Source organism: Leptonychotes weddellii, chromosome 13 (assembly GCF_054177405.1).
Source record: "Leptonychotes weddellii isolate Sample4059 chromosome 13, ASM5417740v2, whole genome shotgun sequence".
NCBI lineage: Eukaryota > Metazoa > Chordata > Mammalia > Carnivora > Phocidae > Leptonychotes > Leptonychotes weddellii.
The window spans coordinates 76,067,347-76,085,443 of NC_138381.1; the positions used below are offsets into that span (position 1 = coordinate 76,067,347).

At 40.8% G+C, this 18,097-nt stretch overlaps 1 protein-coding gene across 2 annotated transcripts; it reads left to right on the plus strand.

Annotated features, from left to right (window-relative positions):
• Positions 1 to 3,834: 3,834 nt before the first annotated feature.
• Positions 3,835 to 17,418, plus strand: DENR (density regulated re-initiation and release factor). 2 transcript variants are annotated; one of them, XM_031038024.2, is made up of 8 exons: positions 3,835 to 3,967; positions 4,805 to 4,919; positions 9,013 to 9,032; positions 9,734 to 9,818; positions 11,943 to 12,026; positions 14,376 to 14,492; positions 15,600 to 15,739; positions 15,847 to 17,418. In XM_031038024.2, exons 2-8 carry the CDS (start codon positions 4,814 to 4,816, stop codon positions 15,889 to 15,891), a joined length of 597 nt encoding a protein of 198 aa, XP_030893884.1. In that variant the 5' UTR covers positions 3,835 to 3,967; positions 4,805 to 4,813; the 3' UTR covers positions 15,892 to 17,418. The 2 variants fall into 2 exon arrangements, with proteins under 2 accessions (XP_030893884.1, XP_006742432.1); XM_006742369.3 differs by lacking the exon at positions 3,835 to 3,967 and adding an exon at positions 3,977 to 4,011.
• Positions 17,419 to 18,097: the final 679 nt, after the last annotated feature.

Consider the following 18,097-nt stretch of genomic DNA (forward strand, 5'->3'; position numbering starts at 1 on the left):
ATAATAGGGAGCCGTGGAAGGGAGGCAGTCAAGAACTGATCCAGTTGGGCACCTGGGTGGCTCAGTTGGTTAAGTGACTGCCTTCGGCTCAGGTCATGATCCTGGAGTCCCGGGATCGAGTCCCGCATCGGGCTCCCTGCTCGGCAGGGAGTCTGCTTCTCCCTCTGACCCTCCTCCCTCTCATGCTCTCTGTCTCTCATTCTGTCTCAAATAAATAAATAAATAAAATCTTAAAAAAAAAAAAAAAAGAACTGATCCAGTAACTCAATAATGCTATCAAGAACACAGGCTTTTTATACATTTCTAATCCCAAATCCTTAGCATAGGTACCCTCATGCTCAGGCTAGATCCTCATGGTTGCAAGATGGTTTATGTTCATGTTGCAGTCAGAAAGAAGAGAGAAAGGTCAAAGGTGTGTGTGTGCTGTTTTTGTTTTGTTTTGTTTTGTTTTTTTAATGTGAGGTCTTGTCTTTTTATTGGAGAAGTATTAAATGATGAATTTCTAAAAGAATAAAAGCATGACTCATCATAAAATAAACAAGTGTCAAATATTTTATTTCACTGATTAATTAATAAGGAAATCAGTAAGATGTTGAAACCAGTTCAAAGGAGAATTCTTGAAAACATTCGCACATAGGCAATGATATACACATACACAGGCAATCTGGAATGCTACAGTGAATTTACAGACAAATGGAAAGTTAGTCAACAGAGAAATAATCGACTGCAGCTCCACCAGACACAATTCATTTGCATTTCTATGGACAAGAGCCAATTGCATTCCTATCAGTTTTCCACAATTTACAAAATTGTAAAATAGCTCAAAGATAGTGAAAGTTGGAGATGACACCAAAGAGTGCTAGGACACCATATATTTGTCCATTTAAAAATCTTTCACTATGTTTCCTGATAGAAGGGATGCTCCCCCCCCACAATCTACCTATATCTCATTGACCAGAGCTGCGTCATATAGTTACCTTCGCTGCAAAGGAGGCTGGAAATCAAGCCTCTAGCTGAACACACTGCTCTCTCAAGCGAAGTAGGATTCTGTTAGTAAGGAAGTCTGCCTCATCTATATACCCACTTGATGTAACTGCACTAGATTATTTAAAAATTTTTAGCATACATGAGTATGAGGATGACTACAGTGGACATCTGTTGTTTTGATACTTTAATGTCATTCCCCCTTCTGATCACAGTACCTCATATTTCCTTTAGGCTGTACCCTGTCCCCACTCTCTAAACCCAGCTCTAAAGGTGGACGCTTGACTCTGGGCTTGTTTAGTTACAGTGATTGATTTAGGACTGGATGCAGCTGGAGCCAGGCCAATTAGATTCAATCTTTGAAATTTCATTGGAATGAAAGTGTGATTTAGTTTAGAAAATAGTAATATTTAAGCCTAAAGGTGTTTAGTCAATTTCCTGACAATGCTTGGTGCACAAGTGGATTCCTATGTTCTTTGCAATAATCCCACTGCTCCTCAAAGAGTCTGTGGCTTCCTGGTGAGAAACCTCCGGGAAGTTTCTTTATTTAGTATGTTGCTCCTGCTTTTAGAATTTGAGAGCTTATAGGCTGTAGTGTGTGCTAGAAAGTTCAAGTCTGGGTTTGAATGCCAGTGGTGTCAGGCACAGTCTGCCCAGAAAGTAACCCCATCTAAGTATTTAAAGCAGGGCAGGGGCGGGGGTGGGGGCGGGGGTGGGTGGGTTCATTCAGGGGATTAGTTACCTGGGGAATAAAGTGTTGAAAAGCTAACCAGACGGGGTTGAGGCAATTCAGAGATTAACAGCAGCAAGAAGCCACCAATCACCACTGCCAGGCTACAGATTAGATCTAGGAGGACATTATGTTACAGGTACCCAGGGTCTGGGATCCCCTAACAATACAGAGGGAGAACCAGTTACATCAAAGATGCTGCTCACAGGGGCGGGGTGGGATGGCTAGGAAGGTGGCTGTTCCTATTGCTGCCTCCTGCTGGCTGAATCTAGCTGGAAGCTCAGGAGTAAGAAGGCCCGGGAATGTAGTCTCTGGGGGTCCAGCACCCCCCTTTTTAAGAAGCAGAACAGGAAAAGGGTGAGGAATGGAACTGAAGCCATTGGGTCCACTACACAGGACTGGCCACTAAGCCATATTTCATCACATCTAAGATGCCATTGATTATGGGATGCCATTATTTTATGCACCCCTAAGGAAGAAAAAAGCTGCCAATTAAACTATGATACAATGCTAAAACTTCATCCATTGCAATGTGTCTTGGTATGAGTTATTAAAATGTGAAAAAATATGCATCTTAAGATCAATAAAATATGCTATTAGCTGTGTGATCTTTTTTTTTTTTTTTAGAGATTTTATTTATTTGACAGAGAGACAGCGAGAGCAGGAACACAAGCAGGGGGAGTGGGAGAGGGAGAAGCAGGCCTCCCGCCGAGCAGGGAGCCCGATGTGGGACTCGATCCCAGGACCCTGGGATCATGACCTGAGCCGAAGGCAGACGCTTAACGATTGAGCCACCCAGGCACCCTAACTGTGTGATCTTAAGCACATGTCAACTTAATTCATTTCCACCTTTGAGCTACGATTTTACCATCTGAAATTGAAGACAATACCTACCTCATAGGGTTATTGTAAGGATTAAATCAGCTAACACTTTTAAGACTGTTAAGTTTAGGAAGAGTAGGCACTTTGTCTCTTGTTCATTGTATCCCCTGTGCCTAGCACAGTGCTTGGCGCATGATAGGAACTCAAGAAAATTTTGTGGAATGAATCCACATGGACTCTGTATTCCCAAATGATCAGGTTATTGGCACATAGTGACAGGTGGGTGTCAATAAATGGAAGTTATTATTGGAACAGAAAACTATTATTATTGGAATCAACCATGTTTGGGAACAAGATCTTCTTTGACTAGTTACTTAGAATTGACTCTTCTGTGGGGGAGTGGGGGGACTCCTCTTTTATTTAAGAAAGATGTCAGAGTGGAGGCCACAGTCTCTGGTGGAAAAGATTATGCCAGATGGCTTTGTGCACACAAAGTAAATCGTGAGCAGAAAATTTAAGGGTGGTGGTGGTGGTGGCAAAAGAAGTTGGCAGGGAAGGAGGGGAATGAGGTGGGAGACAAAATGTAGAACAACCTCCACCAGCTACAAAGCACGTTTTGGTCATCATTTTCCTAACCCTCATAGGTCTGCAAGCACTGTAGTGTTGTTCCCATTTCACAAATGGGACTCAGGGGGAGCAAGGTTAGGAAGGGATTTTCCCGAATGAAAACAACCAGATGGAAGCAAAGCTAAGACGCCCCGCGTGTGGTTATGTCTACCTGGCTTCCGGCTGCTGAGAGACAGCCTGAGACCGGAGAGATTAATTTCAATTTGCAACACATGTAAGGATAGGTAAATACGAGGAAGGTGATGAAAACAGCTGTTAGGGTGGTGAGATTATGGGCGATGAGAACAATCTAAGTAGCGCTGACATTATCTTTTCAAGAATAATTCAGCCAATGTACGGAAAGGTGTTGAAACCCAACGCCTTTTCCAGCTGCCATCCACCCGCGAAGCAGTGACTTATCCAACAGGCTGGAGATTAGTCAGGACTCCAGGATGCACCCCAGACGCGGGGCAACATTCCCCAGCTCATTAATAGGAAGTCATTGATGACTTCAGCGCACGTCCCCACTTCGCTATCCGCGCCCGCTTCCACGCTCCGCACGCCGGCCGCCCCTTCTCTCCCGCGGGTAACGAGCACCGCCTACTGGAAGTCAGCCGCTCGGCGGTTTGGCCCCGCCCCCGAGCAAAACGCGCATGCTCCTCAATTCCCCTTCGCCCCCGCCTCCAGGCTTCTCGCGACAGCCGCCCGGCGGCGGCCTGAATCTCGCGATAAAGGCTTATTGTCTCGCGGGACCGCGGCTGGTAGACGGGCTTTCAGGCGGCTCTGGCCGTGGAAGAGGAGTTGCATGTGTCGCTTCAGCTGGCGGTAGTGGCGGGAGCGGAGGCGGCGGGGGTTGTGCGACCGCCCGGGTAACGACCCCTCGTGCCTCTCCCTCTTCCGAGAAGCTCGTAGAGAGCGTGGGGGAAGCCGAGGTGCTGCCCGGCGGAAGGGGGCCGGGCCGGGCGTCTCCACACCCCCGCCCACATGGGCCCCTCTGGTGTCCCCGGGATTGCCCCTTCGCCTCAGATCTTCCCCTAACTCTTGGCCGCCTTTGTCGCTCCAGTGCTCTTACATTCTGCCCCTTGCTGGTTCTTCTGTCCCCATTTTCTCTTTTCAGATTCTGGTCTCCCCGCCCCCTCCCACTCCCATCCCCTTCCCTGATTCCTGTGGCCCTCTCTTGGCGTTGAGCTGCCCGCACACCCTGTACTTTGGGCACCTCCAGTCACCCACCCCTTCTTCGTAGGCTTTTCCAGCCTCTTTTCGTCCAGCTGCTTTGTGGCCTTTATTGCTGCAGTTTGCATCCCTTCCAGATCACCCCCAGACCTTTTGTCCCGTCACTGCGGATCATCCTCCCCATCCTATTATCCCATTGCTTCCTCTTTCCACTAGTCTTCCCCGCCCCCCCCCCTCCGCCCCCATTCTTCACGGTCCTTTTGCTACTGGCACTTGCTTCCCTGTAGACCTGTGGAGCTGGTAATGGTGCGCCCGGAATTGCTCATATTTTATGAATCCTAATGCAGCTTGTATCCTTCACTTAACAGAATTGGAACAGATTTAGGGTTGAGGTATTTCTAGTGGGAGGAGGTGAGGCTACATCTGAACACTGCCTTTTTGGGGTCTTGGTCCACAATAGTGAAAATGTGTTATTTTCCTTGCTTACAGGTTTGTGAGATGGCTGCTGATATTTCTGAATCCGGTGGGCATGATTGCAAAGGAGACCCGAGGGGCAATACCAAGTTAGATGCAGACTACCCACTTCGAGTCCTTTACTGTGGAGGCAAGTGTTACAAAGCAGAAAATGGCTTTTGCTCACTTTATTTTTATGCATTGTAATAGTAGTATCACATTTGATTCTATTAATCCTTTTCTCATCTGTCTTTGGGAAATCCTTAATTGGGGGAGGGGAGGCATTGGTAAGAGGAGGCATGGGTTAACAGATTTTCTGGACCCGTATGACTTGTGTCTTGCTACTTGGCCTGGAGAAGCTTACAGTCCAGTAAGAATAGAGACATGCAAATAGATTATTTCAATCTAATGTTATTTGCTAGTCTGGCTACTAAAGGAGGACTTCTGGGGCGCCTGGGTAGCTCAGACGTTAAGCGTCTGCCTTCAGCTCAGGTCATGATCCCAGGGTCCTGGGATTGAGCCCCACATCGGGCTCCCCAGTCCGCGGGAGGCCTGCCTCTCCCCCTCCCACCCTCCCTGCTTGTGTTCCCTCTCTCGCTGTGTCTCTCTCTGTCAAATAAACAAAATCTTTAAAAAAATAAATAAAGGAGCACTTCTTGGAAGATACTGAGTCTGAAGAGATGACAAGGACTGGATGAGGAAGTGGGGAAGGGCATCCCAGATGAAGTGAATGGCTATGCAAGAAAAGACTTGATGCACGTCTGTGGAGAAATGAGCAGCTTTGGATTAGTAGAGTGTGGATATAGTATAGGGAGGGTGTCCGTAAGGAGTGGAAGATGATGAGGTTGGAGCGATGGGTCGTAGGACAGTCTTGGGGAAGTCTTCTTGGTTTGATTAATAATACACATATTAGATTGAATCTGGATTCTTTTTTTTTCTTGGAGTGTTTTTCCTCATTTTCAATGCAGAAATATTTGTGAGTTGGAAATGCTTTAATTTATTAGCATTTTGGAAAGTTCTAGAAAAATTTGAAGGTACAGGATAGCAAAGGGGCAAGTAAGTACTGATTTTTTTCAGGAAATATTTTTGACCACTTACTCTGCCTCGCAGTGTTTTAGGTGCTAGGGACTGAGTAGTGAGTGAATAAGTCAGGAAAGGTCCTTGTGTTTGGAGATTTTACATTTTGTGAGTGTAATAGAGACATCATCTGGAGTTCAAGTACTACAGAAGGAGTGGGATGTCACTGAGTTAAATTTTGTCAAGTTGCCATTTATCGGATATCTTTGAGAGTAAAAATTATAAAATACCTCAGTAAGAATAAGGCAGGGGAACTTTTTGTAGGGTTGATTGATTTTTGTTACGATATTGGTCTTATTTGGTCATCTTGTTTGCCTTTGGAGTCGCAGACCAGGGTCTGCATCCTGATTCCAGCATTACCAGTTATGTGACCTTGGGCAAGTTACCTAATTCAATTAAGGATTAAAGGTCTGTTTCTTAAGGTCTGTTCAATGAAAATAATGATTATATTCTAAGTCAGGTGATTTATATGAAGCTTCTGGTATAGCAACTAACACAAGAACATAATACAGTAAGTTTTATTATTAGAGAAGTATATTAGTTTAGTATGGTTTATTTATCTTTGTCAGATGTAGTTAAGAGCTGTTGTTCTTTGTGCCCTATTTTATCTAATCTAAGACTCCTATTTTATAAGATTCGCCATTATTTTCCACTAAGAAAAAAAAACTGTCACATTGACATGCCATAATTATAAGATGTATCCCTATTAAAATGTAGAAAATTTAGGATTGATGAAATACGGTATATGAAAACCATCTTATTAAATTGCTTATGTGACTGCTAAGGTGACTTTTGAACAACTGCGCTAAATATGCAAACCACCCCGGTGATAATTTGTGTTGACCAGCAGTCCCTAACCTTTTTGAGAAAGGTTTATTTTCATTTCCCTTCTTAGTTTGTATTGATATTCCAGGCACTAAGCTGGGGACAGGGTTACTTCCTCAAGGAGTTTATGGTCTAGTTGTAGGAGAAGCACTTAGGGAATATTAAATGCTAAATTAAATAGTACTGATTATAACTATGAATTAGGAGTTGAGGAAAAGGAGGGATCTTTACTCAGAGGAAGTAGGGAAATTTCCAAGGAAATGAGAAGCCTTAGATAAAGGGTAGAATTTGTAAGGAAAGGTGAAGGAATTCGTAAGAACAGTGTGGTGGTAAGATTTAATATGGTGTCTTAAGGAGAGAGGGAAAAGAAAGGGCTGATTGGAACAGAGTGCTGGTTGGAGTAGAGTGAGAAACGGGTAGGTAGAATGGGGTCCTTTCTGAAGAGATTTTATCTTCATGATTGTGACTTCAGACTCAATCTGAGTTTGAATCCTGGCTCAGCCATTTACTTACTTGTGTGACCTCGGCTAGTTCCCTCATTTATTAAAGAGCCTACTTCAGAAGGCTGTCGAGAAGAATGAATAATACTCCCAAAGGCTCCACCTCCTAACACCATCACATTGGATAATAGGATTTCAACATAGTAATTTTGAGGGGACACAAACATTCAGACCGTAGCAGGTTTCATGGCTGATGATGCCTTCTTCTTCATGTTACAGCATCACATCAGCAAGTACATAATGTCAGGTTATTGCACTATTAGTGATGTGAAGTTTGATGGTAGCTGTTAGATCTGTGTGTCGAAAAGCTATAGTTTGCAGAAAGGGAAGTTGACTATTTTATTTTATTATTTATTTATTTAAGATTTTATTTATTTGAGAGAGAGAGCAAGCATAAGCAGGGGGGAACAGCAGGCGGAGGGAGAGGGAGAAGCAGGCTCCCCGCTGAGCAGGGAGCCCGATGTGGGGCTCCATCCCAGGACCCTGGGATCGTGACCTGAGCCGAAGGCAGACGCTTAACCGATTGAGCCAGCCACCCAGGCGCCCCGGGAAATTGACTTTACTAGCAAGTAACAGTGAACTGTCCAAATGTTTCCATTGCATTAGAATTTTGTTGAACTGAATATTCTTTGAAATGATGTACAAAGTTTTATAGCTTTAGTATTTGCTGTAATGGTATTTAACCTATAATTCTGTCCTGAAAGTGTGGCTGAATATCTGTACCTACTGGTATTTGAACTTGAGCTACTGAGGATTGTAGAGCTCTGGTTAACCAGGGAGAACTTAGGTGGAAAGATCTCCACACTTGAAATAAAGAGGCTAAATTCCAGTTTTCTTCTGCCACATACCTATCACCTTTGTCCTTGGCTGAGCTATTGAACCTTTTTTAGAGCTTCATCTATGAAAAAGTGATGGTGGGATGAGGAAGAGGCCAACCACTGTCACGTGGCTGGCACAGAGCTACGCTATCTGTGTGTCATATGATCTGATTTCGTGGTTAAGAGCTTCAGAAACTGACCATCCTGTTCTACTAACCAGATGCAGCAGGTTATTTAGTTATCGGTAATGCAGACATGGTGATTCTTACTTACAGGGTGGTGATGATGACACATAATCATGTAACGATAATTGCTGTGATGAGTAATGGTGCTCTTCTCCCTCACAAATCTCAAGATATTGGGCACACTGAACTACTCAATTCTTTCCCTTAAAAGTAAAAACAAAATAGTTGACCCAGTAACAGAATTCTGTTTACAATCTGGAAACCTGAGTTCTTTCGGTTCTTTAGCCCATGGAGCCTACACGAGGACAAAATTGAACCTGCGTTCCCTCTAGCTTTACAGTTGGCATAATCTGAAAGCACACTATGAAAAAGTAAAGGAAATGTATATTGCAAAGAAATGGTAGCAAAAGTGCTACTGAAGTCTATAAATATGTTAATATGAATAAAAACTGGTGGCTGTTTTGATAAAACTATCAAAGGAAATAACCAGTTCTTTTCAAGCTTTGTTGTATTGGGAATTGTTCTCAGCTTAACTTCAGACCCATTGAGATAGTTACGGTAAAACTTTAAGATATGCGGGATAGTATAGTTTGATGTTCAATCCACTGAGGTTATGGTGTTCTTTAGATTAAAAACAAAAAAAAAAAACAATATCTCTATGAACCATGTGCCTTTTACCTCAAAAAAAAAAAAAAGCATGATGGGTGGTATTTGAAAAGTGATACAGAATTATAGGAAAAAGTAGAAATGAAGCATTTTGTCCAATTTAAAATAAAAGGATGAACCATGTGTGTTTATATATTTAAATTTTCTAATCTTTTTTCTCTCCATTTCCCCAGTCTGTTCATTACCAACAGAGGTAAGTACTTTTAAAATTCTTTTCTTTTTTTAACTTCTGCATTTGAGGTCATTGACTTTAGAGCTAGCCTGAGAACTTTTTTATTTTTCATGTTCTGTCATTTGATAGTAGAGTTTCAACTTTTATAGAAACTTTGGATTGGAATAATTTTATGGTCTTACAAATTGTTTTCTTTAGACTTTGTATCATATGTGTACATCTTTTGTACTTGGCTATCCAGTTTGGACTTCTGCTTGGAACTTATGAATAGTTACCTAATAAAACGAGTAGCCTGAAAATAAAAAATCTAATGTATAAGCAGAGGAAAGCATAAATTAAAATTATGTATAAGATTTTCTGTTAATAAGCTTCTGAGTCAGAATCTGTGGGCAAGTCACAAAAATAGACACCTGTGTGCCCAAAGCAAGAAATGAACATTCCCGTTTTTTTTTGTTTGCTCCTTTTTCTAATGGCCCTTCTCTTTGATGGAAAAAAAATATGTTACTACAGTGAGGAGGTGCTTAATCCTTTTTAAATTCTAATTTCTTATGGGGCATTTCCTGGTCGAACACTGAATTCCTGTGAATAAGATATTGGGTGGGAGTAGTTGGTTTCATCATTCTTAATATAGCAAATATAGGGAAGGACTTAATTAAAATGTATTGGTTGATTGAAAATGTTCTGTTGTGACGCAATTTGTTCTCCTCCCCCCACTCCCCCAGTACTGTGAATATATGCCTGATGTTGCTAAATGTCGACAGTGGTTAGAGAAGAATTTTCCAAATGAGTTTGCAAAACTTACTGTAGGTATGAACATTTTTTTCTTTCATCTGAAAGCTCGTATATCTGAAACAAATGCCCATAAGGCATTATTTTAAAGATAAGAAAGTGCTCCTTTAGTAGGATATTACAGAATTGTATTTATATCTATTAGTTTCAAAACTATTTTACATTCTTGGGTTAAAATTCCTTATATAGAATCACACACTGCTTCATGTGTCTTATCTCTCTGAGATAGTTTAGGATAACTTCTTATAAGAAGAGTAATGGTTTAGGAGCAAATGTATTTTCACTCATTCATTTAACAATTATTTCTTGTGAGTATACTATATCCTTCACTTTGTTTTAGATGTTGAGGATAAGGCAGTGAACAAAAGATCTATTTGAAAATTCTAGAATGGGAGACTAAGGAAAATAAGAAATAAGTATGTTAAATAGTGGTGAGCAGGGAATAAGGAGATAAGAATTGTTGGGGAGAGAATTTGAAGTTTTAGGTAGTGGCAGGAAAGATTTTGCTGAAAAAACTGCATTTGAACAAGACCTAAAGGAAGTGAGGGAGTGAGTCATTTGGATATCTGGGAGAATATTCCAGGTGTGGGGCAAGTGCAAAGGCCCTGAGGTAAAAAGCTTACCTGTCATATTCAGGAAACATCAAGGAAGCCTTTGTGTCTGGAGCTTATTGAAGAAGAGGGAGAGAAGGGTCAGAGATGAAGTCAGAGAAGTAATGGAGGACCATACCTTAAAGGCCTAGTCTTGGCTTTTTTTTTTTTTTTTTTAAAGATTTTATTTATTTGAGAGAGAGAGCACACGAGAGCGGGGAGGGTCAGAGGGAGAAGCAGACTCCCCGCTGAGCAGGGAGCCCGACGCGGGACTCAATCCAGGGACTCCAGGATCATGATCCGAGCTGAAGGCAGACGCTCAACGAATGAGCCACTCAGGCGTCCCCCCCCCTTTTTTTTTTTTTTAAAGATTTTTATTTATTGCAGAGAGAGAGAGCATAGGGTGGGGGGGTCAGAGGGAGAAGCAGACTCCCCGCTGAGCAGGGATGGAGTCTGATGTCCCCGATGTCGGACTCCATCCCAGGACCCTGGGATCATGACCTGAGCCAAAGGCAGATGCCCAACCGACTGAGCCACCCAGGCGCCCCTAGTCTTGGCTTTTACTCAGAATGAGATGTGGCGCTATTGGAGAGATTTGAGCAGAAGAGCAATAAGGTCTAACTTTTGTTTCAACATCTCTTTGGCTACTGTGCTAAAGAACAGACTGAAGAGGAGCGCAGGCAGTAAAGGGAGACCAGATGAGAGGCTGTGGCTGTAATCGCGTCAGGAGACCATGGTGACCTGAGCAGAATGGTAGCAGCGGAGGCGGGGAAAGTAGGCAGGTTCTCAATGTGTTTTGAAGGTAGAGCTGACAGGGCTTTCTGATGTGTTGCATGTGGGATGTGAGAAAAGGAGGCATCTAGGGTTTTGGCAACTAGAAGAATGGAATTGCTGTTGCCAGTGGAAGGGAAGACTGAAGGGAACAGATTTCTTCATTTCGTTAAAACTGTTTGCTTCTCTTACGAGATTGGTGGAAATGAAGGTAGTAGCAGGAAGAAGGGAAAGCCTGAGCTGGAAACAGTCATGTCAGATGTACCTGATGCTGTTCCACTATTTGCTGCTTCCAAGAGGCACAACCCCTGAAACTTTACAGAAGGCCTTTCTGGGTAGTAACCACAGTCGTCATCCGTGGTTGGTTAAGAACCCTAAAGTCGGGTGTTACAGTCTGCGTGGTCATGGTAACATGGGACATGACCTGCCTAGGACGTGATAAGATCTGAGGAAAGAGTCTTCTTAGGCCCAGACTTCCTGTTCCCTAGATTAGTGTGTTTAGATGTAAACATGCCTGCAGAGCCTGAGGTTTTGTGCTCCTTTCATGTGCTGAAAAGATCCTAATCTTCACATATCAAAGGCTTTGTTTTGTCTTCTGTCACCATGGACTTAATGACCAGAACTAGACTGGATGGGACTTTAGCAGTATCATCATTTGCATTATAAATGGCATGCTGTTGTTGGCAAGATGCTTCTTTGTGTATGAAGTTGCTCAAAGGTGATTTTTTAAAGGTTATTTTGAAGTAATGTTAATACTTTGGATTTCATTGTTAACATCTAGAAAATTCACCAAAACAAGAAGCTGGAATTAGTGAGGGTCAAGGCACAGCAGGGGAAGAGGAAGAGAAGAAAAAGCAGAAGAGAGGTAAGGCCTAAATCCATGGCTTGATTTATATAAAGACACCTTCCCTCTGTCAGAGGAAATACATAATGAGCACAGTCCCAAAGCCAGTAATACCTCCCTGCTGCTGCAGTTCCATATGTATATTCTACAGAGCAATACAGAATCATATTCTCAGGATGACTGGATGTCATATGATTTGGGCTTTTACAGTAAATTGGACCTAAGAAAACATGCTTTATTTGCTGTGTGCATATGCAAAAAGCAACCAACCAACTTGTTTATGACTTGAAAACTTTATCTTATTAAAATAGTTATAGAGTTGAGGACATTGATAAAAGATTTTATTCTCATTATGTTGTCAGCTCAGTTGAATTTTTTTTTTTTTTTTTAAATAGCTGTTGTGTATAACTGTCTACCTCCTTCTAAAATGAATTCCTGTACTCTGGATCCTGTCCCTGCCTGTTTCTTCTGCCTTAATTATTCTCCCCTATGACTAAAATTAGCTTATAAATAAGGACTCTGCATCTTTCAAGAAAAATTCCCCCAAGAGCCCATGTCTTTGCCTTATCCCTTGCCCTGCCCTTCTTAGCCAGACTTTTGTAGTAAGATTAGACTCACTGTCCTTGCTCTTCTGTCCTTCATTGCTCATGCCTCATTCCATCCTAAGCTGACTGTCACACCACTGAAATTCCTCTAATAGGGGTCATCAGTGGCTCAGTAATTGCTAAGCAATAAGAGCATTTGAGCACACCCTTCTTTGAAATGCCATACTTCCTTGGTTTTTGCGACAGACTTCTTTCTTCATCCTCCCTGTCGATCCTCTTCGGTCTTCTGTGCAGACTTCTCTTCTACCTTCTGTCCCTAAAAAGTTGTATTTCCCAGGATCCTATGGTTGGCCCTCTTACCTCCTCATTCTGCAGTTTTCTCCCTGAATGATTCTTTCACATCCCTAACTTCTAACACCACTCTACACTTGAAATTCCTGAATCTGTACCTCTGGTCCTGGCCTGTGTCTCTAGACTGGCAAGGTGCATGGTCCCACAGGCACCTCAAATGCAGTATTTCCAAGAAAACCAAACTTACTAAGTCCCAAATCTATATCTTTTGTTAATGACAGCATACTGTATCCATTCATCTGAGCCAGAACCTGACACTCATCTTGGGTTCTCTTTCTTTGCCCCCCCCCCCCTTTTTTTTTTAAGATTTTATTTATTTATTTGTCAGAGAAAGAGGAGAGAGAGATCACAAGCAGAGGAAGTGACAGGCAGAGGGAGAAGCAGACTCCCTGCTGAGCAAGGAGCCTGATGGCAGGGCTCGATCCCAGACCCTGGGATCATGACCTGAGTGGAAGGTAGCTGCTTAAGTGACTGAGCCACCTAGGCGTCCCTTCTGTGCTCGTTTTAATCAGTTTTTTTAAATAGTCATCTTCCTTAATTTATTTAGTACTAATTATTTTTAATTCTATTTAATCAGTTCTAAATTCTTTTATTTCTCCTCCTTACTCTACCCTGTGCCTAATTGCCATTACTGTTACCACTGCTTTGTTAGATTTTGATTAATTTCCACCTGAACTAATGTAGGAGCCTCCAGTAGCTCTCTGTCGGCCTTATTCCTCAAAGGCTCACCCTCCATGCTATAGAGTGATCTCCTAAAACCTAAATCTGTTTTTTTCACTCCTGTATTCATTCGGTGGCTTTTCTTCGGCCTCAATATAAAATCAAATAACAGAGCTTGATGTGCTGGTCCTTTAATGACTGGTAGGTAATCGTTTGCTTTTCTGGCTTTATCTCCTACATATCCATAAGCATCCTTCATCAAGACAATTGTAGTTCTCAAATATAATGCCTTCTCTTATCTTTGTACTTGTTCCCTTTTTCTGGGATATCTTTTCTTACCATATCTCTCCAGCTCTTCTGCTTTCATCTGGACAGTTCCTTCTACAAGAACTTAGATGCTATTTCTTCTGGGAAACATTTTCTGTCCTCCAGAAGCTGAGTAAGCCATTCCTCTGCAGAGCTATGGTAGTGCAGTATTCATGGTTCCTGTTACAGTATATATCAATTGCAGTAATTATTAAACTTTTTTTTTTGTCTCCTTCACTTGACTGAGAGTCCCTGGAGGGCAGGGACTATGTTTTTTCTGTTCATCTTTGTGTCCTCAGCCCTTAGTGCAGTGCTTGGGACATAGTACTTAATAAATATTTATTGAATGACTACTCATGCATGTGTGTATTAGTTTTGTGTTAGAAGAGGGAGCTTTAGAAATTAATGTTTGGTACCTTTTGAAAATTAAGCTTAAAGACGGTATTTATGTTAAACACAAAACAGTTGATGTGGAGCTCTTTTTTTTTTTTTTTTTTAATAAATAAAGGTGGAAGGGGTCAGATAAAGCAAAAAAAGAAGACTGTACCACAAAAAGTTACAATAGCCAAAATTCCTAGAGCAAAGAAGAAATACGTAACAAGAGTATGTGGCCTTGCAACTTTCGGTGAGTTCAAGTTTAAGTATGTTTAAAATGTGTGAACTGTATTCTCTCTGTTGCTCTCTGCCCCTCTACCTCCCTCTTTCTGTGTCTTGCTCTTTCTGTCTCTTTTTTAATCTGGCATCATGAAAATTTCACAGGTCTATTTTTTGCTAAGAAGATACAAAATGAGATTTTGTGTGTCTAACTATAGCTTCAAAATCAGATTTTGAAGAAATTTAAAAATCTTTTGCACAGGGAACTAGTTTAACTTTTTCCTTTACAGAATACCTGCGTGGGCACATTTTATGTGGAATGAGGAGGGGTAGGTAGGATTCCCTTTGAAGCCTATCAGTACTGCTCCTCTGTCCCTGCAGGCTAGATGGCAAAAGGCTGCAAAATGGCTTCTGCCCTCTGGGAACAGTAGTAGCGGGTGAGGGAATGTGGGTATCAGCAGAATGTCCTGCTTCAGAGCTCCTTCTGGAGGCCTTGAATGAACAGTGAAATTGTAAACCAAGGTCCCTTCCTGTGACAAGATAGTTGAAAAATAATCATTAGTAGGTTTGTTTCCCTGCTGTAACTATTTCTCTCGTAAAAAAGGATAAATGAAAGAACTTCATTGTACTTGGAAATGTATATGTCATGCTTGGAATTAATGTGTTCCTGGATTTATTTTGGTCTTACCATATGAGTTAGGAATAGTATGAATAATGCTTTGTGTGTGTGTGTGATAGGATGCATCTTTTAAAAATTTATTTAAATTTTTACTTAAATTCAATTAATCAACATATAGTGTATTATTAGTTTCAGAGGTAGAGTTCAGTGATTAATCAGTTGCATATAACACCCAGTGCTCATTACATAATGTACCCTCCTTAATGCCCGTTACCGGTACCCCATCCCCCCGAATAATGCTATTTTTATGTACTGAAGCTTTATTTGACCTTGAAAATATAAGTTGAATGGTTAAGACCACTGCCTGTGGTAGTTTGTAATTATCATGAAAGAAATATAAAACCCATTAAGGTAATCTGTTTTATGAAATTAAGATACAGATTAAATTTCAAAATGGAAAAATATCTTTGATAAACAGTTCCAATTATAGTCTTGCTCTTTCTCTTTTTTAAATAACAGAAATTGATCTTAAAGAAGCACAAAGATTTTTTGCTCAAAAATTCTCCTGTGGTGCCTCAGTAACAGGAGAAGATGAAATCATCATTCAGGGAGACTTTACAGATGACATAATTGATGTCATTCAGGAAAAATGGCCAGAGGTGAGTAGGTAGAACATGTGTACCTGTGGATACAAGTTTTTAAAGCAAGTTGCTTCCATGTTACCTGATACCACAATTCATGAGATGTAATTATTTGTGTTTTATAGGTGGATGATGATAGCATCGAAGATCTTGGAGAAGTGAAGAAGTGATTTTGAAAACTTGTCTCTATTTAATGATCTGAACTGAGAGTTGATATGGCCAAAGGGAGAGAGGCCTTTTAAAAATATATATATTTATCCTACAGTAAAACTGTAGATTACCCTCACCCTTGGCATTTTCACTGTTCTATATAAGGCTGCTTGTTTTTTTTATTGCCAAAGTCTAATAAACAGGGGAGACTGTCATGCTTATGCATGAAATAGAATTTAGTCAAATAAAAATTTTTGGTCATTTGGTACTGACTTTTCTCTTTCTCTTATTAACTTTTTATTTTTGGAAAAACATTAGATTTTTTGTGCAGAGCTTTTTTGTTTATTATCTTAAAATCATGATTTAATGAAATCATGATTTAAAGCTGAGTAATATTTTAAAGAATTTGAATTTTGGCTTCATCACCATTAATAACTGTCTCCTTGCTTCTTTGGTGTGATACTTTTGAGATGCTTGGGCATCTAATAGATTTGTGGTTGAATTTGCTTCACTGTTACCAACCAAGTCCACTTCGAGGTCACATTAACTTAATGTTGGTAGGAGTTGTTCACACTGTTCTGGAGATTATTTGGTAAAGTATATTAAAGCCTTAAAACCATCTGCAGTCTGACCCAGTAAGCCACTTAGTTGACATTATCCTAAAGATAGAATCATTCTTGCTTAAAACTGTGGGTGAGGGTGTTCATCACAATGTTACTCATAAATGCAAAAAAAATTACAACTGATACAAATGAACAATTGGGAAATGGTTAAAGAATGATGGTGCACCATATGGTAGAATATTATGCATATATTTTTAAATATTTTCCAAAAGTACTTTGGAAACCTGTTTGGTGATTTTAAGTGGGGAGCAGACCTCAAATTCATTTTATACGTTATCACCACCGTTGTTTTGAGTGGAAGGCCATTCAGAGATGCTGCTGAGTTCTTGTTCTAGCATTCTGCTAGCCAATTGAAAAGAATACACACCGATACTCAATATAAATATGGTCTGGGAAATAGCAATTGAAATGAGTCTTTCTCAGAAACAGTGACAATGAATTTTAACAAATGCACTGAACGAATTTAAACTTTGTTTTTATAAAGGTCTTAAGTCACGCTCTACAAATTGAAAAGAAGACTCCGGGTATTTTAAATTGCTATAGACACCTTTAAGAAATTTAGAACCCATTGTTTATTGCCATGCAAATTACAACCTTGAATGAATGTGTGGTTTTTTAAATAATTAAAATCTTAGAAAAAATGTGTAATAAAGATGCAAATTAAGAAAACAGAATTCTGCATTAACTGGATTTTACTGAATAGGAGTATCTGATGAAGCAAATTTACCCATCAAGATCATTTGGTATGTGTTGTGTATGTATCCTGTTGGTGCTGGAAGATGTCTGTGCCTCTATCAACTATGTGACTTCATGTAAAGACTCTCAGTGTTCACAGTTCTTGGCAAATGCAGTTTTAATCCATATAAAGCCAGCAGTGGATGTTACTGCAGGATAATGGAGGATTAAAATTGTCCTTGTGTATAACATGTGTGAATCTTTTTCTTTGACCTGAAATTTAAAATGGAGCATTAGTTTAATCTCTGATTAAAATGTGCTAAATTCAAGGATTGACTTTAATTCATACATTCTCTTTATGTATGTATTATGTAAATGTTTTTGCGGGCTAGTATTTTTAGCAAAAAGAGTACTAACCTTTAAACAGCCTTATGTCATAATTGTAAACGATTTGCCGCAGTTAAGCTGGCAACTTAAATGCAAACCCAGCTTTGATATGTAGTATTTTATTCTCTTAAAAAAAATAGATGCGGACAAGTGATTTTACATTCTGTTTTAGTTACTACATAGAAGCCTCAGTAAATCAGCTGTTGCTTAAGATAAAATACATGGTAAAGGAACCTGGGTGGCGCAGTCTATTAAGCGTCGAACTCTTGGTTTTGGCTCAGGTTATGATCTCAGGGTCCTTAGATCCAGCCCCCCATCAGGCTCTGAGCTCAGTGCTGAGTCAGCTTGAGATTCTCTCTCCCTGCCCTCTGCCCTTCTGTCCCTCCCACTTGTGCTCTCTCTCTAAACCTATTTATTTTAGAGTACCAAGCCGACTCTGTCCTGAACGCATAACCTTTTGCAGGACTCCATCTCAGGACCCTGAGATCACGACCTGAGCCAAAACCCAAGAGTTGGATGCTTAACGACTGAGCCACCCAGG

Excerpts from the sequence above, each read along its gene's own strand:
- DENR (XM_031038024.2), top strand. The coding sequence starts at position 4,814 with ATGGCTGCTGATATTTCTGAATCCGGTGGGCATGATTGCAAAGGAGAC. Across the intron at positions 9,819-11,942 it reads GTTTGCAAAACTTACTGTAG|AAAATTCACCAAAACAAGAA; the intron begins GTATGAACATTT and ends GTTAACATCTAG. Across the intron at positions 14,493-15,599 it reads ATGTGGCCTTGCAACTTTCG|AAATTGATCTTAAAGAAGCA; the intron begins GTGAGTTCAAGT and ends TTTAAATAACAG.